A 26,366-nucleotide genomic window follows, 5' to 3' on the forward strand; every position below is an offset into this window, starting at 1 on the left:
GTGTTGTACAAGGGTTTATGTTTACCTAATTTTCATCAATTAATATACAGATTACAGGATTCATGTTTGATTTCCAAATCAAAGGAGGAGATTCAATGTTATTTTTGGATTCCTAGCCGTGCTGATTCTCATAGCAATATTATGACAGACAGGAGCAGAGCATATTCCCAGTCAGTCAACACACAGGTCTGCCTTTGGCCAACGGCACCACAGCACTCCTTCCCATAGCACTGGTGTGTCTTCAGAGGGAAAACCAGCAACACGCTTTTGCTGACCACGAGAAAGAGTAACAAAAATCGTCTCATTATATAGTCCTGAGATGTCCTATAATAACCCTCTGGCTGATGTCCTATAATAACCCTAACCCTCTGGCTGATGTCCTATAATAACCCTAACCCTCTGGCTGATGTCCTATAATAACCCTAACCCTCTGGCTGATGTCCTATAATAACCCTAACCCTCTGGCTGATGTCCTATAATAACCCTAACCCTCTGGCTGATGTCCTATAATAACCCTAACCCTCTGGCTGATGTCCTATAATAACCCTAACCCTCTGGCTGATGTCCTATAATAACCCTAACCCTCTGGCTGATGTCCTATAATAACCTTAACCCTCTGGCTGATGTCCTATAATAACCCTATGTCCTATAATAACCCTAACCCTCTGGCTGATGTCCTATAATAACCCTAACCCTCTGGCTGATGTCCTATAATAACCCTAACCCTATGTCCTACCCTCCCTCTGGCTGATGTCCTATAATAACCCTAACCCTCTGGCTGATGTCCTATAATAACCCTAACCCTCTGGCTGATGTCCTATAATAACCCTAACCCTCTGGCTGATGTCCTATAATAACCCTAACCCTCTGGCTGATGTCCTATAATAACCCTAACCCTCTGGCTGATGTCCTATAATAACCCTAACCCTCTGGCTGATGTCCTATAATAACCCTAACCCTCTGGCTGATGTCCTATAATAACCCTAACCCTCTGGCTGATGTCCTATAATAACCCTAACCCTCTGGCTGATGTCCTATAATAACGCTAACCCTATGGCTGATGTCCTATAATAACCCTAACCCTCTGGCTGATGTCCTATAATAACGCTAACCCTATGGCTGATGTCCTATAATAATCAGACAAGGCAGAAAGAACAAGAGGCGGTCTCACTCAGTAAGTGCTTCTGTGCAACAGTCTTTTCTCATAGAGTCATTGATCTGTAGTAAGTGTCAACAGAAAGTAGAGCCATTCAGGGATATTGTAGCCATCTCTGGATGACATGCGGCAATCCCGGTCAGCTAATATAGCTCTTAAGTATGGAGGGTTGACTCGGTCCAAACAGAAAGGAGCAAGAGAGGCTGCTTCATGGACCCAGTCCAATCAGAGGAGAGAAAGAGTCTGCTTCCTGGAAGCGGTGTGCTGCTGTTATCTGGGTGAGACTGGAGGGCTGGAGAAGACGGCAGAGCTGCGAGGTGATTGGATGGGGCTGGTGAAGACGGCAGAGCTGCGAGGTGATTGGAGGCCGAGGGAATGGTGGGAGGGGGAGGTGGGGGACAGCTTGTGGGGGCTGCTTGGGTCCCCATTGTGCAGCTTCCAGATGAGCTCCTCATTCTCCATAGACAGACGCTTGTTCACCTTTGATTCCTTGTGGAGAGACTCCTGCAGCACCGCCTGCTCTGTGGACAGTTGTCTGGAAAGCGGTGTCAAGACAGGAGTTAGAGAGCAAAAAACACAGAGATACATAGAAGCCCATAGACACCCATTCCCAGGCTGCCTTAAGACTACAGGAGTAAGTAAGGTCGTTTTACCTCGACAGAGCAGCATGTCTGTCCATGCGGGCTTTCAGATCCTCATTCTCCTGCTGGACTTTTTTAAGGCATTCGTCCAGCTTAACACTTTTCTCCGTCTACAAAAAATCCAAAACTAAATCAAAAAAGCGTCGGTCTTAAAATGTATGTCTGAACTATATGTCATTAACAGTGAGTGGGTGTGGTATCTATGGTGCTCACCATTTTGGCCATCTGCATCAGTTTGTGGTCCTGTTGGTGCAGCTGTTTGTTCTTGATATCCAGCACAACCTTGAGGCTCTCCAGTTCCTGTTCCAGATACAGGGTGTGGGAGTCCTTCTGGAACAGCACAAAAAGAGGGTGAGTAAAACTGTTCTGCATCAGTTTGTGGTCCTGTTGGTGCAGCTGTTTGTTCTTGATATCCAGCACAACCTTGAGGCTCTCCAGCCCCTGCTCCAAATACAGGGAGTCCTTCTGGAACAGGGTGGTCTGAATGAGTGTGATAATTCCAGATGAGGCTAACCTCTTCCCATAACTCATTCAACCCTAAATCCATGGACAAATCAACAGAGGGTAACATACCTAGGTGACAAAAACACTCCACTGTGTAAGCCCTAGCAACACATACATGCCACACATAGGGCTGTGGCGGTCATGACATTGACCGTTAATTAAAATGAACATGTTTAGCATCTCCAGGCCTCCACTTGTACAAGTCGCATACATGCCACTGATGCACGCCTTTGGAACATCGATATTTAAAAAAAAAAGTCTAATAAACTGTATACACCATCACAATACATCCATTATGTATTTTAGGCAGGTTTAATGAAACATTATATAATTCAATTGATATTTTTCCCATTCTGGAGCAGGTGCGCAGGATTTGAGAAATCAATTGAATATACACCATCAAATGGTCAGGAACAGGGGCAGGGTTCAAAAGTATCCCGTTATATAGCGAATGGAGACTGATTTCCAGTGTTCAGTTATTATGCAGGAAAGGCTACTACAGTTATTTCACTCCAAGCATCAATCACTGTTTAAGGAGCATGCAGCCTCACTGCGCGACAGGTGATATTCCACCCAAACTCTGTATGCCATGGGCTCTCCAACGCTGTTCCTGCAGCTACCCAGTGCTTCATTTTGTGAAACAAAGTTAAATCTGTTCAGGAAAATTAAATATTTTCATTAAACTGTTGACAGCCACTCTGCGCGCTGGAGTAAGGAATGAAGGAGAGAGAAAGAGATGGAAATGCACAGTGGTGAGATATTCTGTAGCTAAAGGTAATGTCAGCCTATTCATTATATACAAAGAAAAAGCTCTATACTAAGCTAATAAAAAATCAAATACAAATTCACTATAACTAACCAATTTGTAAGTCGCTCTGGATAAGAGCGTCTGCTAAATGACTTAAATGTAATGTAAATGTATTAGCTAACGCTAAGTCGTCCTGCACAATAAACCAACAGCATCGCCTAGGCCCATAAGTTCTCTCCCAGACTCATGAATAGAACATTGGGAGAATAGCATAAGGTCCATCCAGTATGCATAATAATACAGTCCACACTCAAAGGCGATCACTAATTTGTAACCATTTTTGGAGCATAGGCTAGGCCAATTATGTGCCAAAGACATCTTGAATCAGTTTTTTAATGTTTTTCTGCTGTGTGTAATATGCAGTAGGCTATGTATTGTATATGGAACAAAAATAAACATGCAACAAAGTCAATTATTTTACTGAGTTACAGCTGATGTAAGGAAAACAGTCAACTGAAATAAATTCGTTAGGCCCTAATCTATAGATTTCACATGACTGGTTAAGGGCGCAGCCATGGGTGGGCCTGGGAGAGCATAGGCACACCCCCTTGGGTGCCAGGCCCACCCCCTCGGGAGCTGACCCAGCCAATCAGAATGCATCCCCCCCCCCCCCAACACACAAAAGGGCTTTATTACAGAAAGAAATACTCCTCAGTTTCATCAGATGTCCAAGGTGGCTGGTCTCAGATGATACCACAGGTGAAGAAGCCGGATGTAGAGGTCCTGGGCTGGCGTGGTTACACGTTGTGAGGCCGGTTGGACTTACTGCCAAATTCTCTAAAAAAAAACCTGAGGCTGCTTACGGTAGAGAAATTAACATTAAAATTGTCAGCTAACAGCTCCGGTGGACCTTCCTGCAGTCAGCATGCCAATGGCACACTCCCTCAAAACTTGGCATTGTGTTACGTGACAAAACGGCACATTTTAGAGTGGCCTTTTATTGCCCCCCCCCAGCACAAGGTACACCTGTGTAATGATCATGCTGTTTCATCAGCTTCTTGATTTGCCACACCTGTCAGGTGGACGGATTATCTTGGCAAAGTAGAAATGCTCACTAACAGGGATGTAAACACATTTGTGCACAAAATTCTAGAGAAATAAGCTTTTTGTGCTTAAGGAACATTTCTGGGACCAACACTTTAAATGTTGTGTTTTTTTATTTGTTCAGTATATAAACGGCACAATCATTATTACATTTTTTTGCATATAAATGTTTTGAATGAATCATCACCGTATAAAGTGCTGTCTATTTAGCTGTATTAGGCTTTGAAACAACATCCACAACAACCATGTTTTACACTGTTTAACCTGTTGTTGAACTTCTTTCTTCAAATTGATCAATCACAGTGAGGTGAGTTTTAAAAGCATGAAACTGTTTGGATACGTGTTTGATGTGATTTTCATTTGTATTTGCATTGATGTCATAGTAGTTAGAGGGACAATAGAGCCCTGAGTACCAGGCCAATAGCAACGTGATGATCGTTAGCGAGTTGGGTACTACTAATGCATGTCCAGACTGCATAAGAGGAGATTACCATGACTCGGTCATGACTGCCGGTGTGGCGGTAATACTTTCACCACAACAGCCTTATTCAAACATAGTCAATGCCTTCAATCACATAGCAGGTGAGAATTAAAGTCATTCTAGGTTGTAAAACTATACACCGTGTGGTGTTTTAACTATACAGCATGACTCCCACAGCCCCAAGCAGGCAGTGGACCACTGGGTTGGTGCTAGCAGTTATTGTCAGACTATTTCTAGTCTATCAGTGTTGCTGGAAGGGTAGTACAGAGGTCTTTATCTCAATCCCCTCATGTGCATTGTTAGAATGCTGAGAAGAAAAGGTCACCCACTCAATACTGATTATGACCGACAGCAGCCTAACCTTAACGCACTCTTGGGTGGTGTCAGAAATGGCACCCTATTCACTTTATAATGCACTGCTTTGACCAGAGGCGCCGGTTGGAAGGAGTGCACTATATAGGAAATAAAGACAAAAATAGAAAACTATCGATATATATACACACTGGAGGTCCTGTATGCCTCAGTTGGTATTGTGGGTTCAATTACCAGGGCCACCCATACGTAAAATGTGCATGCATGACTGTACGTTGCTTTGGACAAAGGTGTCTGCTGAATGGCATATCTGACACATCATCATTATATTATGGAGGGAGATGGGCAACAGCACTGCCCTATTGTCAAGAACACTCATCTTGGAACGTTATTGGAGTGGGCCGTAAGATAAGAGTGAATGTGAGGGGTGTGGCGTGTTGGCAGTACCTGACTTCTCTCAGCCAGCTCCCTCCTCTGGTCCTCCTCTGCCTTTATCCTGTGGTTCAGGGTCGTGTTCTCCTCGATGAGCTCCTGAATCTGGACCTGAGGAACATCACATCATGAGGACACGGTCACCTAACCTCTCATGAGACAAAATAACTTGGAATATATTTTGATATGTGAAGCTGAAGCTTACAGATAAAGTGGCTTCAGCCTCCTTCAGTTTTTTGTCCAATGTCTGCAGCTCCCGCTCATGAGCTTGCCGGAACTCTTTGAGAGAGATCAGTTTAACAGAATTATATTGCAAGACAGTCTTTTTTAAACTGATTTTGACTAACACGTGCTTTGATGATTTCTACCTTGCAGTAACTTAAGATTTTTTATTTTTTAAACGGTGTACATGAATGTACCTTTTAGAGATTCTTCATACTGCTGTTTAACCACTTGGATCTGTTCAGAGTTGCTGGCCTCCAGCTCTAACGTCACAGCCTTATGGCTGGCTCTCAACTCAGTCATCTTCAAAAAGAGAAGGAACATGGTTTTAGGAACATTCATAATCAAAAAAAAGCAACGTATAAAAAGCTATTACCACCATCTATTTCCCCAGAGGCAAATTAACTCATGGATACCATGTGTGTCTGCTTGCAGTTTTTTGTTTTTTTTTTACCCCTTTTTCTCCTTAATTTCGTAGTGTCCAATTGTTGTAGTCGCTACTATCTTGTCTCATCGCTACAACTCCCATATGGGCTCAGGAGAGACGAAGGTTGAAAGTCATGCGTCCTCCGATACACAACCCAACCAGCCGCACTGCTTAACACAGCGCACATCCAACCCGGAAGCCAGCCGCACCAATGTGCCGGAGGAAACACCGTGTACCTGGCAACATTGGTTAGCGCGCACTGTGCCCGTCCCGCCACAGGAGTCGCTGGTGCGCGATGAGACAAGGACATCCTACCGACCAACCTAACCTGGACGACGCTAGGCCAATTGTGCGTCGCCCCACGGACCTCCCGGTCGCGGTCGGTTACGACAGAGCCTGGGCGCGAACCCAGAGTCTCTGATGGCACAGCTGGCGCTGCAGTACAGCGCCCTTAACCACTGCGCCACCCGGGAGGCCTGCTTGCAGTTTTAAGGAAGTTGCTAACTAGCATTAATGCAATTGTCAACTAGTACAATGTAAGTCTATGGTAACTGCTAGCATGCTAGTATTTACCATAGACTTAGTCATTGAGCTAACGCTAGTTCACGCTGGCTTATGAAACGCTCTTAACTTCCTTCATACTGGATGCAGAGACCTAAAAATGGTATCCATGAGTTCACCCGACTCTGGGGAAGCAGATAAAGGGCTTAACTGCCAAAATCTCGAAGTATCCCTTTAACAGGTGCATTATGAATCACCACATCAATAGTAACGGATAGATCATGTAAAGCCTTTAGGCCTTTAAACTAATTAAGATCAAATAAACCAACACAGTACAGACTGCGAAAAACACTTATTCCAAACGGATAGAATTTCAATTTTATTCAGTGAGTCAGTTTGCGTAAGACGGTATGCATCCCCAAATGGCACACTATTCCCTTTAAAGTACACAACTTTGACTAGGGTCCATAGGGCTTTGGTCAAAATGAGCGCACTATAAAAGGGAACAGTGTGTAATGTGGGGTGCAGTCAGTATCAGTAGAGCAACCTTCAGCATTAGGATGAAACCAGCTCCACGCTGACAGTATACCGACAGATGGCCCCAGGTCTGATTTGTGGACTACTTTCTGCAGTGACCAATTTTCCTTGAAATGAATCGAGCTGAGTAGTACGCTCTGAATGACTCAACAGAATGACTGCAAAGGACACTGATGGATATTGTGCATGTCAGGAATGAACAAATCTCTAAACAATTGTCTCATTGTCAGATAGACAGACAAAGGACTGAGCCCTGGGAGACTGGGGTGTCATGTGTAGTTGTATTAAGACTTGACACTGTGGGTGCATTCCAATCCTCTCAAGCCCTTCTACATTATTACTGATCTGAAATAAACAGACTTCTACAGTAAAAAGGAGGAAGAGAACCACGTTTAGCCTATTGGCACTCTTTCTACGTCCCAAATGGCACCCCAATTCCTTTGTAGTGCACTACTTTTGACCAAATCTCATAGGGCTCTGGTAAAAAAGTAGTGCACTATATAGGGTATAAGGTTCCATTAGGGATGCATGCAGTAGCTTTAATGTACCTGCTGCTCCATGAGGGCCTTGCACCGGTCTGCCTGCCCCTGGTAGGTCAGGTGGATCTTGTCCCACTCGGCCTGGTAGAACACCCTGAGCCTCTCCTCCAGCTGGGCCAGCTCTGTGTGGTGCTGCTCCTGCATCGTCTGGAGCACGCCCTCCAATGCCCCACACACCTCATCCTTCTCCCGCTCCAACAACTCACACGAGCGGGCAGAGTTCACTGCAGAGTGCCAGTAGGATCCACAGCAGAGGGGAAATCATTTTGTTTTGTGGAACTGTATTTTCTAACGGGAAATATGTGTCTCATATCTTAGCAAAGAAGAACAGCATTAGATAAACAAACAATCTAACAGTCTAACAAAGGGGCCGAGAAGGCTAGTGGGTTCAGCACTGAGAATCCCAAAGTCACGTGTGCCTGCAATCTCAGTTGTGCATATTGGATTTTTTTTCCTCCTTTTTTCAATGTGACATTTCATGGATGTTTATTTAAAGATTAAATAAATAAAAATGTCAATGACGGTAAGGACATCAGAAATGGTCAGTTCTGAGAAAAGGGAAATAAGAGACAAGTAAAATCTTTGGGAAAACCTGTTCAGCAAAACTCGAGGCTCATGTTATGACATTCAGCTTTGGAAAGGCAAACACATTTATAAAAAAAATAAAATTATATATAGGGCTCTTATATATATATATATAAAAAGAAGATAGCCCAGTGCCCGCCTCTGGCAGACTACAGAGCACACTGTCTTACCCAGTGCCCGCCTCTGGCAGACTACAGTGCCCGCCTCTGGCAGACTACAGAGCACACCGTCTTACCCAGTGCCCGCCTCTGGCACCACACTGTCTTACAGTGCCCGCCTGTCAGACCAGTGCCCGCCTCTGGCACTTACCCAGTGCCCGCCTCTGACACACACTGCTTACCCAGTGCCCGCCTCTGGCAGACTACAGAGCACACCGTCTTACCCAGTGCCCGCCTCTGGCAGACTACAGAGCACACCGTCTTACCCAGTGCCCGCCTCTGGCAGACTACAGAGCACACCGTCTTACCCAGTGCCCGCACACCGTCTTACCCAGACTCTTACCCAGTGCCCGCCTCTGGCAGACTACAGAGCACACTGTCTTACCCAGTGCCCGCCTCTGGCAGACTACAGAGCACACTGTCTTACCCAGTGCCCGCCTCTGGCAGACTACAGAGCACACTGTCTTACCCAGTGCCCGCCTCTGGCAGACTACAGAGCACACTGCCTTATTGGCAGTACAAAGACATACCCATGAGTTATCAAAAACACATTTTCACAATTGTCTGAAATCAGTGTCATGTACTTGGTATTTTTTTAATATTGACTCACTTCTGTCCTACTTGCAACATATGTCTGCTACAGTAGAACAGTACACCAGCTTTACAGTTTGAACATGGACATGCTGCTGTTTCTATTGTCTAACAATGTACATGCTGTTGGGGGTACTGGAGGACTGGAGTTGGGAGACACTAATATAAACTAAGCAACAGACACATGGCTCTGGTGGGCCCTTGCGTGCTGTGCCACATTCCTGGTATAGACAGAACAGATGCCAGTGCCAGTGTGATGCCCAGCAGTTGGCCTTGCCAGCCTGTGAGGATTTACTTTGGCTGGTGATGACATAAGAGTGGCAGCTGTGTACAACAGGGTAGTATCTACTGTCTCTATGTGTAGCAGGTGACATACATATGGAGGTTGATTCGACACACAATCCTACCAGTATGAACATAATAGCTCAATAGCTCTCGATTTACAAGTGGGCAGGGATGGATGGGTATTAAAGGCTACTTCCAGCTGTTGGTGCAATAGAAATCATTCTAATTCTATGCTTGGTGCTCTTCTGCAGGCACGTGTCAATGTGAATCTTCTTATGCAATATGTTTAATGGTGGCAACCTTCCTAGATTTACAATAGGAGCTCTATGGCAACCTTCATAAAACAATACATGTTCACTACAGTGATTAGATGGGATTCACACGTTAAAAGGATTGGGGAAGTGAACGTTTCAGGACAAAGGGGAATTTGAGGTTCTTGATCATGTGTACCAGTCAGCCATGTCGTCCATCAAGAACTATGTCTCAGGCAAAAATGCCAAGCAGAAGGTTTCTACCCAATGAGACAAACATAAATAAAATGTAAAGAACCAACCTACAGTACAGAAAAGACATGTCTAGGATAGGGGACCCTGACAAGTGAGGCTGTGTTTGTTCCATAGATGGTATATCACCCTGGGAGCCAGGGAACTGGCTCTGGTGATTCTGCAACTATGGGCACCGTTGGCATTTTTAAAATCACACAAAATTAGATTTCTCGATTTTCACAAAACATCTTTAGCATTCAATTTTAGTTTAAAACAGAATGGGTTTTGGAATAGTTGGTTTATCCGTCTATAGGATACTGCCACATAAAGACATAATTATTTAAATTCCTTAAACCATAAATACTGGCCTGCACTTGCTGTGATTGTATACCTGCATGGAGGCTACCATCAACAATGCAATTTATAGTTGAAATTGTTATATGTTTATCCTTTTTCCAGTAGTTACAGTATATTGGGAACAAGTGCGTTACACTTGAAGTACAATTGAAGTCAGAAGTTTACATACAGCTTAGCCAAATACATTAACTCAGTTTTTCACAATTCCTGACATTTAATCCTAGTAAAAACTCCCTGTCTTAGGCCAGTTAGGAACACCACTTTATTTTAAGAATGTGAAATGTCAGAATAATAGTAGAGCGAATGACTTATTTCAGCTTTTATTTCTTTCATCACATTCCCAGTGGGTCAGAGGTTTACATACAGTCAATTAGTATTTGGTAGCATTGCATTTAAATTGTATAACTTGGGTCAAACGTTCCGGATAGCCTTCCACAAGCTTCCCACAATAAGTTGGGTGAATTTTGGCCCATTCCTCCTGACAGAGCTGGTGTAACTGAGTCAGGCTTGTAGGCCTCCTTGCTCACACACGCTTTCTCAGTTCTGCCCATACATTTTCTATATGAATGAGGTCAGGGCTTTGTGATGGCCACTCCAATACCTTGACTTTGTTACTTAAGCCATTTTGACCCAACTTTGGAAGTATGCTTGGGGTCAATTCCATCTATTTTGTGAAGTGCACCAGCCCTCCTGCAACAAAGCACCCCCACAACATGATGCTGCCACCCCCGTGCTTCACGGTTGGGATGGTGTTCTTCAGCTTGGAAGCCTCCCCCTTTTTCCTCCAAACATAATGATGGTCATTATGGCCAAACAGTTCTATTTTTGTTTCATCAGACCAGAGGACATTTCTCCATAAAGTACGATCTTTGTCCCTATGTGCAGTTGCAAGCCATAGTCTGCCTTTTTTATGGAGGTTTTGGAGCAGTGGCTTCTTCCTTGCTGAGAGGCCTTTCAAGTTATGTTGATATAGGACTCGTTTTACTGTGGATATAGATACTTTTGTACCTGTTTCCTCCAGCATCATCACAAGGTCCTTTGCTGTTGTTCTGGGTTTGATTTGCACTTTTCGCACCAAAGTACGTTAATCTCTTGGAGACAGAACGTGTCTCCTTCCTGAGCGGTATGACGGCTGCGTGGTCCCATGGTGTTTGTACTTGCGTACTTCAGGCATTTGGAAATTGCTCCCAAGGATGAACCAGACTTGTGGAGGTCTACAATATTTTTTTTCTGAGGTCTTGTCTGATTTCTTTTGATTTTCCCATGATGTCAAGCAAAGAGTCACTGTTTGAAGATAGGCCTTGAAATACATCCACAGGTACACCTCCAATTGACTCAAATGACGTCAATTAGCCTATCAGAAAGTTCAAAAGCCATGACATTTTCTGGAATTTTCCAAGCTGTTTAGAGGCACAGTCAACTTAGTGTATGTAAACTTCTGACCCACTGGAATTGTGATATAAATCATTTATAAGTGAAATAATCGGTCTGTAAATAATTGTTGAAAAATTACTTGTGTTAAGCAAAGTAGATGTCCTAACCGACTTGCCAAAACTATAGTTTGTCAACAAGACATTTGTGGAGTGGTTGAAAAACGGGTTTTAATGACTCCAACCTAAGTGTATATAAACTTCCGACTTCAACTGTATGTGTACATTGTGGCGGTAATAGTAAATTGGACTAGTTAAAAATAAGTGGTTGGAAATGGATTATCATTGATTGCTATAAAGAAAGTCAAATATCATTTGATAAGCAGTATTAAGCTGGGGTATTCCCTTGAAAAATAAGCTACTTCTGGTAATAACATTTTGTTGTGGTTATGGCAATTGGCAACATTTTGGGATTTCACTGCCAGGCCACAAGGTTTACTTGGTTAGTAGAATCAGCCATCATTTGTTAATTCCAACCACAACATAATGAGATATATCATTTCAAATAGAGGACAATCTAGATGAATTTGCTCAGTTGGTAGAGCACGGCGCTTGCAAAGCCAATGTTGTTGGTTTGATTCCCATGGGGGACCAGTTTGGAAAAAAAATATGAAAATGAATGCACTCACTACTCTAAATCGCTTTGGATTAGAGCGTCTGCTAAATGCCTAAAATGTAAGAAATGTTGTTTTTTGTTTTACTGATGTTGCGGTAATGACGCAGTATAAGCAATATTCAAAGTGACATTTCTTGGAGGTGGAGATATGATACTCTTCATGTCATATCCTTGTTCTCCACTTTCACTTCGCAGTTCTTTTGTGATTTGACGTAAAATGTTGACTTACCATTATAATTGTTCATTTTGTTCAGAGTTATGGTAATGAAGCAATACTCTGAGGCAACTATTTTGTGTAAAAAAAAGTAACAAATGGCACATCAAATATTTATATAGTATCCATTTACTTTGACTCTTTCCAACAGGTGCGTTAAATATTTTAAAATGATAAAAATGTCTAAGTGTAATATATAGCATCATATCAAAAGTGTGGGAGTGAGAAGAAATAGAACCCCAGACCTACAGGGACAGAGCCCAAACAAACACATCAGGTTGAGCCCTGCACTCCACAGGCATGAAGTATAACAGGGAATATGGTCATAGGAGCCAGGCTAAATTCATCACACTAAAACACACTGTAAAAGCCATATCTAAAAGTTACTGGTCTTGGATTCTTGTCAGGGTGATGGCTTTGAATGTGCCCCAATTCCAGATACTAGGTGGTGAGGCAGGAAAAAAAAATATGAAGCACTTGTAATTTATATTGGTGAAGAGTTAATATGAAAGGATAGTATGTCATGTCATGAAACTGGAGGTGGCCCAAACAGACAATGCAGTACACTATAATTAGCCAGCTGCTGTGAGTGGAGTGGTGACATCATTGGGGGGAGCAAGCCCATACTGGCTATGCAGAATACTGTCTGAGGGATGGGGTAAAGTATACTCTATTCCCAGGGCCTATACAGGGCTCTAGTCAAAAGTAGTGCACTATATAGGAAATAGGGTGCCATTTGGGATGGAATCACTGACGGCAAGTGTTGGGCTCAGGATAAATGCCTTGTGGTCTTTGCCTTCCTCCCCTCCCCCTGTACAGTACTACCATGTACCAACAACCCCAGTGGGTCTGTCTGTAGAACTGTCTGGGGGTCTTATCTATTAGAAGCTGATACACTGGGCTTAATGGGAAGGGGAGTCATGTGCTGGTCCCAAGGCTGAGGTACGTTGTCTGACCACCAACATGAGGGAGGGGTGGAGCCACACTATTCCCCAGTCAGACCCTTGCAGCCCCACAGGACAGAACAGATAGAGACTTACAGGGCTGCAAACTGTTGAGGACACAAAAAGATGAGAAATAAAAAGTTCACATGGAAACGCAAAAAAAGATTGCTGTGAAGCGCAATAAAATATTTACAGAGAACAACAAGTACATTATACACATTTGATTCATCTCAATAATCCTAACTTTCCAAACCACAATAGTGCCCACGGGTATGGGGAGTTTGGCTCGTTGGTCTGCCTGCAAGGTTTAGCATGACGTCATGATCACCTCAGTCTCCCCAGACAGGAACACACAGAGCACTGGAACATCGGACCAATTCAGAGCTCAGTTTAGTTGTTCCAGGTTTTGGATTTCTCCACAGTTTTTTCCCCTTCAGGTTGACAAAAAAAAAAATAATGTTTCTTTATAGAAAAACAACTAAATTCGCTGCTAACGGCCCCTATGGGGGCCAGACACCAACCTAAAGAACCCTCAAGGGAACATGCTGCATCAGAGACTCTCAGAACAGAGGCCGGGGCAAATAAAGCAGACACACTTCTATACTACGTCGGTTCTGGGCGTCCCATCCTCTCCTCGGTGGAGGACAGAACAAATTAACCAGGGAAGTGGGGGGAGAATCTAATTACAGGGCAGATAAGAGGCAAAGGGAATACATGCAATAGAAGAACTGTCTGATGACATTGCCACTGTTTGGGCTTGTGACAGACTTAAGCTGCTTATTACACTCAGTCATGGCAGCAATGTTTTTTTCTCCAAAAGATAGTCAAAAGATGGTTTCTGAGCTTCTTCCCCACACGCTGAAAGCACATCACTGTCAAGGCAAAGCCCACGAGTTGCTCTTGGGTCTGAGCCTAGTGCTAAGGGTTGGGTCTGAGCCTAGTGCTAAGGGTTGGGTCTGAGCCTAGTGCTAAGGGTTGGGTCTGAGCCTAGTGCTAAGGGTTGGGTCTGAGCCTAGTGCTAAGGGTTGGGTCTGAGCCTAGTGCTAAGTGCTCTGACAAATAATAGCTGCACAAACAAAACAAAGTAGCATTATGCCCTCTGTGTTTAATGTTAGCCGTAGTGATAGCTTAAGTAAACGTAGTGAAGTATTGACGTGTCCCCTAGACACTGATCTTGGGTCAGTGTATAATTTCTCCCACTAATGGTTAAGGTTAGGATTGAGGGAGGAGAAGCTGATTCTAGATCTGTACCCAGGGGAAAGTTAACCCCGAAGCGGTTAGGTTTGTCTCTGTGGTGACCTTACTTACCGAGCTCTCCCTTCAAGGTCATCAGTTCCTGGGACAGGTCCCTGCGCTGCTTAATGACCTCATCATGCTGGGAAACAAACACACTGTTAGTGGTCATTTAAACACAGTTTGGGGCTTTGGTTTGCTGGCACACTGCAACAGGCTTGAGCCCCACACACACACAGTTCAGTCAGAAGAACCTAAAAAAATGTAATTCGTATAACAGCTTTCAATTCAATATCCTTTCGAATACTATACGGTCATTCTAGATGCACACAGACGCATATTGTTGATTCATGACAAGCACTTCTGGGATAAATCCAATGACCGTAACAGCTTAATTAGTGTACAAGACCTCTCCATCTCAACTTCATTTCATTAACAGGATATTGAGCCAAATAGCACAGTTATATTGCTCCTCAGCTAACAAATGCAACACATTGAAAAAACATGTCAGGCAAAGCACCCTCCCCCCAACCCCCATGCAACTGAGCTGAGACAGAAACCCTAACACCCATTCTCTACCCCCAGCTACTTGACATTCTCTATTCCTTGCCTTCTCCTCTTTCTACTTCCCCTACTCGCTCTCTCTCTCCCCCCCATCTTTACAGAGGCTGCCCTAGCTGCAGTGCTCCTCCCAAACTGACGCAGAGGGAATCCCCCACTAACCGGTCTTATACTCCTCAACAAATCCACCGGACACAGCACCAACTGAGGACCACAGGCCCTGTTACTGTCCTGGAACAATCTCCCTCAGAGAAGGATAACAGAACACAAAAAATAGACACAGAACAGACAAGTCAAATAAAAAATCGTATCCTCTAATGAAGGGTCAGTGAGACAGACTTAGCAGTATTTCCTGTCCCCTGCTCCCCATCCCCATTACAGACAGAGTAGAACAAAAGATAGAAGTCCTTTACCCGGTCTCCAGAGCAGGGAGGGCTAAGGCACGCTCTGCTCCCTGAGCAGCCCATGGTCCAGCCTCAGGGAGTCTCCCCCAGGCTACAGAGGCCCAGCACACCAAGACAAATGACAGCAGCACAGGTGGACACCACCTCCACACACACTCCTCTCTAGGACTGCTCTAACTACATCTGACTGAGGCACGACTGAAAACGGCACTCCATTGGTCCTGCTATCTGAGTGCTGAGAGCTTTACCATATTCTCCCTAAGAGAGCGACAGACTGCAGAGTGGGACAACCTCCTCACAGCTGAGCGGAGGTCACTTTAAGGTGGTGGTAGTAGCAGGCAGCAGTGGTAAAAGGCAGAGTGGAGCAAATAAGATAAGGTGCGTCCAAAATGGCACTCATTTCCCTTTATAGTGCACCGTATGGGCCCTGGTGAAAAGTAATGCACTACATAGGAAATAGGGTGCCATTTGGGACGCATCCATACATAAAGGCCTCCTGACAATAGGCTGACAGAGGCATTTAACACCTCACTGAGTAGCAGGAGAGGGCCTGGCTGGGCAGTGACCTTCCCAAGGGACGTCACCAGAAGAAGGGTTCATTACTACCACAACCCCCCATACATTAAATCATTGTTTTTCTTTCATATTTCTATGCCATTTCTATCCTATACCTCTAACATACAGTAGATTCAGTGCCAGCTAGATTAATGCTCATTGGGACAGCATGACAGAGGGCTGGTAATGAATAAACTAGTATCATCATTGGGACAGCATGACATCATTGGGACAGCATGACAGAGGGCTGGTAATGAATAAACTAGTATCATCATTGGGACAGCATGACAGAGGGATGGTAATGAATGAACTAGATCATTATTGGGACAGTTTGACAGAAAGCTGATAATTAATACATTTGCCTTTATCTGCTATTTTCAAGGATAAAGACAAATCATTATTGGTCTGTCTCCGGTGGGCCCCACATGTAATCTTACTGAGGGTCTGATTTGTCAAACACCTTTTCAGTTTAATAGAACAAATACACTGAGTGTACAAAACGTTATGAGCACCTGCTCTTTCCATGACAGATTGACAAGGTGAATCCCTTATTGATGTCACCTGCTAAATTCACTTCAGAACAGTGTAGATGAAGTGGAGGAGACAGGTAAAAGGAGGATTTTTAAGCCTCAAGACAATTGAGACATGGATTGTGTGTGTGTGTGTCATTCAAAGGGTGAATGGGCAAGACTTAAGTACCTTTGAACGCGGTATTATTTAAGTGCCTTTGAACGGGGTAAGGTAGTAGGTGCCAGGTGCACCGGTTTGAGTGTCAAGAACTGCAACGCTGCTGGGTTTTTCATGCTCAACAGTTTCTTGTGTGTACCCACCACCCAAAGGACTTCAAGCCAACTTGACAATTGTGGGAAGCATTGGAGTCAGCATGGGCCAGCAACCCTGTGGAATGCTTTCGACACCTTGTAGTCTATGGACTGATGAATTTAGGCTGTTCAGAGGGAAAAATATGGTGTGACTCAATATTAGGAAGGTGTTCCTAATGTTTTGTACACTCAGTGTATGTGAGCACTTCATGTCATTTGGAGGACACGCTACCCTCGTCTCTGAATGTCTACATTTCCCAGACCTCCACCAGAATGATATCATACATAAGGTTTACAATGACCCTCCGCGAGATCAATAAAACCTCCAGTAATCCATCCACATTCAGATCTAATGGTCTGGAAATGTTATGTGAAAAAGACATACAGATGTAGGATCTTAATTTGATTATTCTTTTGTTGCTGAGAATTTGCAAACTTGTAGTGTATGAGTTGACTTGATTTGCCCAAAAATGTTTATTAATTATAGTCCACATAATAATTCACATGTCCTTTTGCTGCAGGATAATTTTCCTGCTGTAGCAAACTGGCTCAAATTAAGACCCTACATCCGTAGCTACAAAGGAAGAGGAAGGAAGGGCAGGCAGACAAATGATCATAGAAAGGTCTGGAAAGTGGGGGACAATAATAATGGAGGGTTATTATCGAACAGCCTTATTAAAATAGTAATATTCTTTACATACAGTAATTAACATTCACTTTTGAATCCACCACGGTCTCTTCTTCTACAGATACTACGGTAATCCATGTCCAGTGCTGGCAGGAATCAGCTAAACAGGTGATAAGAAACAGAACTCAACAACACACCACCTTTTCCAGTGTTTGGTTGTGGCTCGTAACCATATCAAGTCAACAGCTGGGACATTCTCACACAGACATGGCAAGGCCCAACCTATTCCTAGCCTATTGACTGGCTCACAGATTCCAATACTGTACACAGTGTTCAGAAACAGACTGATTCCCCAACAGAACAAGTGCCACCCACAGCCCATTCATACACTCCCAATAGATCAAAGTGACATTGGACCATTGAGTCCTTGTACTGATAATTAAATAAGGCAATATGACATATTGATAACACCCACATACTGAACCTGTTGAAACCTGACAATAGATCTCTAATGAGGATACCATTTCCATACCATTTACCACTTCCGATGAGAGTGCAGGAGCTAGTGATTGTCACGGTGTCAGAGAGGGGGACAGAGGGAGCTGAGACAGCTGCTGTACCGCCATCACAGACACCAGGAACTCTGCTGTTTTTCTGCCGGTTCAGATAATCACTTTCACAGCCCGTCCACCGTCCATCCAAACAGAAGGACCCGAGTCCAACTTTAGAGACTGGAGATACCACGGAGACAGAATGTAGTGTGTGTTTGGAAAGTAACTCTTGAAATCATCGACATTTTTGGAACAAGGAGCTCATCTAACTGACAGGGCTTAAGCAGAACAATAAGCATTTAACCTCGATGTATTTCATCAGTGTTTTGACAGCAGTCTGGTGATAAGGAAAGCCCTTCTATCTGTCAACTCTCCCAGTCTCTGTCCCTTTCCTAAATCACTCTACACATGCATTCTAAACGTTCAACAAATGGAATGTAGCCATGTTCTGACATGTACTGCCAGGGTTCTGGAGATGGTCCCTCAAACAGTTAAGGGGGGGGGGGGGGAGTCAGCTAAAAATAATTTCACAAGAATGGTGCAAGTTTATCCAGAGTCCATATTTCTCCATCCACAAATGTTGAAACTCTCCCTCTCTGGATTTTAAGTGACCACAGCAACATAACTGTTCCCCAAAGGATAACATCTGTCAACACACCTCCAGTACTGGCTACTGCTGCCTAGAAAAACAACTTTGGACAATTGCAGGCATGTAGGCTACATTTATCCCAAGTCCAACGGGTGGATTCATTTTTGCCAATCAAGAGAAACAGGGTCTCCAAAATAGACAATGACAGCACACCCCTGGTTGATTCACCACACACCACTAATGTCCTATAGAAAGCTGAACATGAATACACGCATCCACAATCCACTTTACACTAATGCTTACGGCATATGAGCATCCACAGATGCCGTAAATGATCACCCAGACGCATCCACAGTGTCTGGTTTGTATCAGGAGCTGAGCTCAGATAAGGGGCCTCCGGGAGAAAAGGCCTAACAGACATTGGGTGAGTCCCGAATGGAACACCCTATTCCCTACATAGTGCAATACTTCTTACCAGGGCCCATAGGGAAGAGCCCTATGCAGGCGGGAATAGGGTGCCATTTGAGACACAGCCATGACGTCTACCTCACTGTATCAACCCCAGTCTGACAACAGCCAGAACCAGGTCCAAGTAACTGATATTCCCTTCTCTGTGAAGAAACAGCGAGCATAACAACTAATAAACTGCTAATGAATAACAACTCATTTGGAAGTGACGATTAGAAATAATCTCTGTACCAGGATCAGTGTCAGTGCAGTTTCTCATGGACAGTGAATGATATGGGAGTCAGCACTATGTTGTTATTGATGAAGAGTGGAGAGGGGAAGTCTCAACCTCAGCAGGTTGATAATTACTGTCACCATCACTGAGAAACACAGCAGTCACCCAGTGTTTAAGACCTTAACCAGGCAGCAGGGATAATGAAGGGGGAAGAAAAACACGTGCATTTGGAGGCAAAGGGGCTTTGGCAAGTCAGCTATTTCCTCAAAAGGACCCGTGGCAGCCTCTCAAATGGTACCCTATTCCCTTTATAGTACACTACCCTATAGTAGTAGTGGACTATAGAGGGAAAAGAGTGCATTTAAGGACACAGCCCTGTAACTCTAGTGAACTACTGCCTTTATCTAATACTGTAGACTATGGTTCTAGTCTAACATGGAAATGTATAGGTGAAAGGTCAAATAATATGGTAGTATAAATGATAGTGTAAAGATGAAAGCCTTGAAAGGTCACATGACAGTGCTGAGAGCAAATGGTCAGTCCTCTCCTGAGGAAGCTTGTCACTTTATACACTGTCGTTGTTGAGTGTGGGTGTGCGCATGATAAGATAAATGTAGAGGACTTTAAATCTTTTCGTTTTTCAATATTTGAAAAACTTCAACGCACTAGTAACATTTTCTGAAGCATATCAGCAAGGCCAAATCTAAAGTTAGTTTGCACTAATCTGGCCAAGGTTACGTGAAATGCACGACATGACCAAAAGTATGTGGAAACCTGCTCGTCAAACATCTCATTCCAAAATCATTGGCATTAATAGGTAGTTGGTCCCCCCTTTGCTGCTATAATATCCTCCACTCTTCTGGGAAGGCCTTCCACTAGATGTTGGAACATTGCTGAGGGGACTTGCTTCCATTCAGCCACAAGAACATTAGTGAAGTCGAGCACTGATGTTGGGTGATTAGGCCTGGCTGACAGTCGGCATTCCAATTCATCCTAAAGGTGTTCGATGGGGTTGAGGTCAGTCAATTCTTCCACACCGATCTAGACAAACCATTTCTGTATGGACCTGGCTTTGTGCACAGGGGCATTATGCTGAAACAGGAAAGGGACTCCTCAAACTGTTGCCACAAAGTTGGAAGTGCAGAATCGTAGGATGTCATTGTATGCTGTAGAGTTAAGATTTCCCTTCAATGGAACTAAGGGAACCGAGCCTGAACCATGAAAACAGCCCCAGACTATTATTCCACCTCCACCAAACCTTACAGGTGGCACTATGCATGGTGATCTTAGGCTTGTGTGAGCCTGCTCGGCCATTGGAAACCTATTTCATGAAGCTCTCCATGAACAGTCCTTGTGCTGACGTTGCTTCCAGAAGCAGTTTGGAACTCGGTAGTGAATGTTGCAACCGAGGAGACGTTTTTTTACGGGCTATGCCTTTCAGCACGAGGCAGTTCTGTTTTGTGAGCTTGTGTGGCCTACCAATTCACAGCTGAGCCGTTGCTCCTAGTTGACCGGGGTAGCTCTAGCAGGGCTGAAATTTGACAAACTGACTTGTTGGAAATGTGGTATCCTATGACGGTGCCACGTTAAATGTCACTGAGCTCTGCCAATGTTTCTCTATGGAGATTGCATGGCGGTGTGCTCGATTTTATACACCTGTTAGCAACAGGAGTGACTTAAATAGACAAATCTACTCATTTGAAGGGGTGTCCACATACTTTTGCATATATAGTGAAGCTATGTATCCCAGCAGGGTCTGATGGTGGCTGTTTTTACACTGTTTATGGAGACGGACTGGAAATCTAATGAAAACATGCCAATGACATCACCCAGTATACTATCGGAGCAGACACTCCTCCTAGCCCCTTGCTACTAACTTTAAACGCCGTGTCGCTAGCGTAGTGGCGGCTTCCCTGTTCCATCTACTGCTGCCCCCTGGACACTATGATCACTTGGCTACATAGCTGATGCCTGCTGGACTGTCCATTAATCACGGTACTCCATTCTGTTTATTTATTTTTTATCTGGCGGCCCCAGCCACGAACTCAGACTCTCTGTGTAGTTAATCCAACCCTCTCTGCCTAGTCAGTCATCGACATTTTACCTACTGTTGTTGTGTTAGCTGATTAGCTGTTGTTGTCTCACCTGTTGTTTTAGCTAGCTCTCTCAACACCTGCGATTACTTTATGCCTCGCTGTATGTCTCTCTCAAATGTCAATATGCCTTGTATACTGTTGTTCAGGTTAGTTATCATTGTTTTAGTTTACAATGGAGCCCCTAGTTCCACTTTTCATACCTCTTCATACCTTTGTTCCACCTCCCACACATGCGGTGACCTCACCCATTACAACCAGCATGTCCAGAGATACAACCTCTCTTATCATCACCCAGTGCCTGGGCTTACCTCCGCTGTACCCGCACCCCACCATACCCATGTCTGCACATTATGCCCTGAATATACTCTACCACGCCCAGAAATCTGCTTGTTTTATTCTTTGTCCCCATTGCTCGAGGTGACCAGTTTTGATAGCCTTTAGCCGCACCCTCATTCTACTCCTCCTCTGTTCCGCGGGTGATGTGGAGGTAAACCCAGGCCCTGCTTGTCCCCAGGCACCCTCATTTGTTGACTTCTGTGACTGAAAAGGCTTTGGTTTCATGCATGTCAAGCCTCCTCCCTAAGTTTGTTTTACTCACTGCTTTAGCACACTCCGCCAACCCTGATGTCCTTGCCTTGCCTGAATCCTGGCTTAGGAAGGCCACCAAAAATTCTGAGATTTCCATACCCATATATAACATTTTCCGTCAAGATAGAACTGCAAAAGGGGGAGGAGTTGTAGTCTACTGCAGAGATAGCATCTCTGCATGTCTGGCAGACATATCAGTGTGGATGACGGATCACCACCTCAAGCTGAACCTCGGCAAGACGGAGCTGCTCTTCCTCCCGGGGAAGGACTGCCCGTTCCATGATCTCGCCATCACGGTTGACAACTCCATTGTTTCCTCCTCCCAGAGCGCTAAGAACCTTGGCGTGATCCTGGACAACACCCTGTCGTTCTCAACTAACATCAAGGCGGTGGCCCGTTCCTGTAGGTTCATGCTCTACAACATCCGCAGAGTACGCCCCTGCCTCACACAGGAAGCGGCGCAGGTCCTAATCCAGGCACTTGTCATCTCCCGTCTGAATTACTGCAACTCGCTGTTGGCTGGGCTCCCTGCCTGTGCCATTAAACCCCTACAACTCATCCAGAACGCCGCAGCCCGTCTGGTGTTCAACCTTCCCAAGTTCTCTCACGTCACCCCGCTCCTCCGCTCTCTCCACTGGCTTCCAGTTGAAGCTCGCATCCGCTACAAGACCATGGTGCTTGCCTACGGAGCTGTGAGGGGAACGGCACCGCAGTACCTCCAGGCTCTGATCAGGCCCTACACCCAAACAAGGGCACTGCGTTCATCCACCTCTGGCCTGCTCGCCTCCCTACCACTGAGGAAGTACAGTTCCCGCTCAGCCCAGTCAAAACTGTTCGCTGCTCTGGCCCCCCAATGGTGGAACAAACTCCCTCACGACGCAAGGACAGCGGAGTCAATCACCACCTTCCGGAGACACCTGAAACCCCACCTCTTCAAGGAATACCTAGGATAGGATAAAGCAATCCTTCTCACCCCCCTTAAATGATTTAGATGCACTATTGTAAAGTGGCTGTTCCACTGATGTCAGAAGGTGAATTCACCAATTTGTAAGTCGCTCTGGATAAGAGCGTCTGCTAAATGACTTAAATGTAATGTAATGTAATAGCCTGCAAAGTAATGTCATACTTTCCAGGTCCATACCCAAACAGTTCGAACTTCTAATTTTAATAATTAATCTCTCCAGAAATAAGTCTCTCACTGTTGCCGCCTGCTACCGACCCCCCTCAGCTCCCAGCTGTGCCCATCACACCATTTGTGAATTGATCACCCCCACCCCCCATCTAGCTTCAGAGTTTGTTCTGTTAAGTGACCTAAACTGGGGTATGCTTAACACCCTGGCAGTCCTACAATCTAAGCTAGATGCCCTCAATCTCACACAAATCATCAAGGAACCCACCAGGTACAACCCTAAATCTGTAAACAAGGGCACCCTCATAGACGTCATCCTGACCCTCCAAATACACCTCCGCTGTCTTCAATCAGGATCTCAGCGATCACTGCCTGTATCCACTATGGGTCCGCAGACCACCCCTAATCACTGTCAAACGCTCCCTAAAACACTTCTGCGAGCAGGCCTTTCTAATTGACCTGGCCCGGGTATCCTGGAAGGATATTGACCTAATCCCGTCAGTTGAGGATGCCTGGTTATTCTTTAAAAGTAACTTCCTCACCATCTTAGATAAGCATGCTCCTTTCAAAAAATGCAGAACTAAGAACAGATATAGCCCTTGATTTACTCCAGACCTGACTGCCCTCGACCAGCACAAAAACATCCTGTGGCGGACTGCAATAGCATCGAATAGTCCCTGCGATATGCAACTGTTCAGGGAAGTCAGGAACCAATACACGCAGTCAGTCAGGAAAGCAAAGGCCAGCTTTTTCAAGCAGAAATGTGCTTCCTGTAGCTCTAACTCCAAAGAGTTCTGGGACACTAAAGTCCATAGAGAACAAGAGCACCTCCTTCTCAAATCCCACCGTACCTTCTCCGCTGTGCAATCTGGTTTCCGAGCCGGTCACGGGTGCACCTCAGGTACTAAACGATATCATAACCGCCATCGATAAAAGAGTACTGTGCAGCCGTCTTCATCGACCTGGCCAAGGCTTTCGACTCTGTCAATCACCATATTCTTATTGGCAGACTCAGTAGCCTCGGTTTTTCTAATGACTGCCTTGCCTGGTTCACAAACTACTTTGCAGACAGAGTTCAGTGTGTCAAATCGGAGGGCATGTTGTCCGGTCCTCTGGCAGTCTATGGGGGTGCCACAGGGTTCAATTCTCGGGCTGACTCTTTTCTCTGTGTATATCAATGATGTTGCTCTTGCTGCGGGCGATTCCCTGATCCACCTCTACGCAGATGACACCATTCTGTATACTTCTGGCCCTTCCTTGGACACTGTGCTATCTAACCTCCAAATGAGCTTCAATGCCGTACAACACTCCTTCCGTGGCCTCCAACTGCTCTTAAACGCTAGTAAAGCCAAATGCATGCTTTTCAACCATTCGCTGCCTGCACCCGCACGCCCGACTAGCATCACCACCCTGGATGGTTCCGACCTAGAATATGTGGACATCTATAAGTACCTAGGTGTCTGGCTAGACTGTAAACTCTCATTCCAGACTCATATCAAACATCTCCAATCTAAAATCAAATCTAGAGTCGGCTTTCTATTTCCCAACAGAGCATCCTTCACTCACGCCGCCAAACTTACCCTGGTAAAACTGACTATCCTACCAATCTGACTTCAGCGATGTCATCTACAAAATACCTTCCAATACTCTACTCAGCAAACTGGATGCAGTTTATCACAGTGCCACCCGTTCTGTTACTAAAGCACCATATACCACCCACCACTGCAACCTGTATGCTCTAGTCGGTTGGCCCTCGCTACATATTCGTCACCAGACCCACTGGTTCCAGGTCATCTACAAGTCCATGCTAGGTAAAGCTCCGCCTTATCTCAGTTCACTGGTTACGATGGCTACACCCAACCGTAGCACACGCTCCAGCAGGTGTATCTCACTGATCATCCGTAAAGCCAACACCTCATTTGGCTGCCTTTCCTTCCAGTTCTCTGCTGCCTGTGACTGGAATGAATTGCAAAAATCGCTGAAGTTGGACTTTTATCTCCCTCACCAACTTTAAACATCTGCTATCTGAGCAGCTAACCGATCGCTGCAGCTGTACATAGTTCATGGCTAAATAGCCCACCCAATTTACCTACCTCATCCCCATACGGTTTTTATTTATTTACTTTTCTGCTCTTTTGCACACCAGTATCTCTACCTGGACATGACCATCTGATCATTTATCACCGTTAATCTGCTAAATTGTAATTATTCACCGACCTCCTCTTCCCCCCCCACTGTGTTATTGACTTGTTTATTCTATGTGTAACTCTGTTGTCTGTTCACACTGCTATGCTTTATCTTGGCCAGGTCGCAGTTGTAAATGAGAACTTGTTCTCAACTAGCCTACCTGGTTAAATCAAGCTGAAATAAAATATACTTTAACGGTAGAAGAAACACAGCATACTATGTATTAGTATTGACCTGAAAAGACTATTTGGCCAAGAGTTCTACAAATATTTGTTAAACTGTACTCAATTGTATAGCCTAAGCATTTGTTCATATGAGATTTTGTATGAAGTGCTATATAAAATCTATTATAATAATAATAACACCTCTAGTATGACCATAACTTGTGCTGCAGCAACCAACATGGAGGGTGGTGGCTGGGTGGGCTGCTCTGGGTAGAATTGTGAGCCAGGGAGAGGAGAGTTAGGATAAGGATAGGATAAGCACATCTGTAGTACACTGTGGTAAGATGTAATTTCTCTAGTTCCAATGATAACACTCAACCATGAGAACGAAAACAAAAACAGTGAGCTGAACACTCACACCCAGTTCATACCGATCAAGAGCTGTGACCAAGCAGCGTGAGCAACATGATTAAGAACCAATGTAATCTAATGTCCTAAATTACACTAGTTTCTCAATGTCTTCAATTCTATTAGTATAAAAAGCAACAATAACACCCGTACCAGAATTGAGTGTCTAAGTGTATGGTTAAGACATCAATACAGAAACATTAAAGAAAAAAGGTATGCTTCCTACCTCTGCCAGGGTCTGCTGCAGCACCACCACAATGGCCTCAAATTTGCAGTTACTTGCGGCCAGGAGTCCCTGGAGCTGATGGAGGCTCTGGTTCTTCCTCTCACACAGTGCCCGGTAGCTCTCCATGCCCCCTGCCCTGCCCTCCGCCAGCACCAGGTCTGGATGCCCATCCCTCTGGGGCGGCAGTGGCGCTGGTGACTGCTGTTGAGGCTGTGGGTGGCTCCGTGGTGTCGCCCTCGGTCTGTTCTTGTCCACTACAAGAGAACATCCACCGT

The 26,366-nt window shown here is 44.8% G+C and overlaps 1 protein-coding gene across 3 annotated transcripts in view; it reads right to left on the reverse strand.

Moving 5' to 3' along the window:
• Positions 1–748: 748 nt before the first annotated feature.
• Positions 749–26,366, reverse strand: part of mtus1a (microtubule associated tumor suppressor 1a) — a 55,180-nt gene continuing 29,562 nt past the window's right edge. Inside the window, exons 7-15 of one of the 3 annotated variants that reach the window (XM_064973379.1) lie at positions 26,092–26,345; positions 14,578–14,644; positions 7,614–7,828; positions 5,798–5,903; positions 5,584–5,657; positions 5,394–5,489; positions 2,011–2,127; positions 1,810–1,907; positions 749–1,691 (exon numbers count right to left, since the gene is read on the reverse strand). In XM_064973379.1, coding sequence (XP_064829451.1) covers positions 1,427–1,691; positions 1,810–1,907; positions 2,011–2,127; positions 5,394–5,489; positions 5,584–5,657; positions 5,798–5,903; positions 7,614–7,828; positions 14,578–14,644; positions 26,092–26,345 — 1,292 coding nt within the window. In that variant the 3' untranslated portion in view covers positions 749–1,426. The remainder of the gene's footprint in view (positions 1,692–1,809; positions 1,908–2,010; positions 2,128–5,393; positions 5,490–5,583; positions 5,658–5,797; positions 5,904–7,613; positions 7,829–14,577; positions 14,645–26,091; positions 26,346–26,366) is intronic. The other 2 variants (XM_064973380.1, XM_064973381.1) reach the window with 2 other exon arrangements.

The sequence above is a fragment of the Oncorhynchus masou genome, chromosome 9 (genome assembly GCF_036934945.1).
Source record: "Oncorhynchus masou masou isolate Uvic2021 chromosome 9, UVic_Omas_1.1, whole genome shotgun sequence".
NCBI lineage: Eukaryota > Metazoa > Chordata > Actinopteri > Salmoniformes > Salmonidae > Oncorhynchus > Oncorhynchus masou.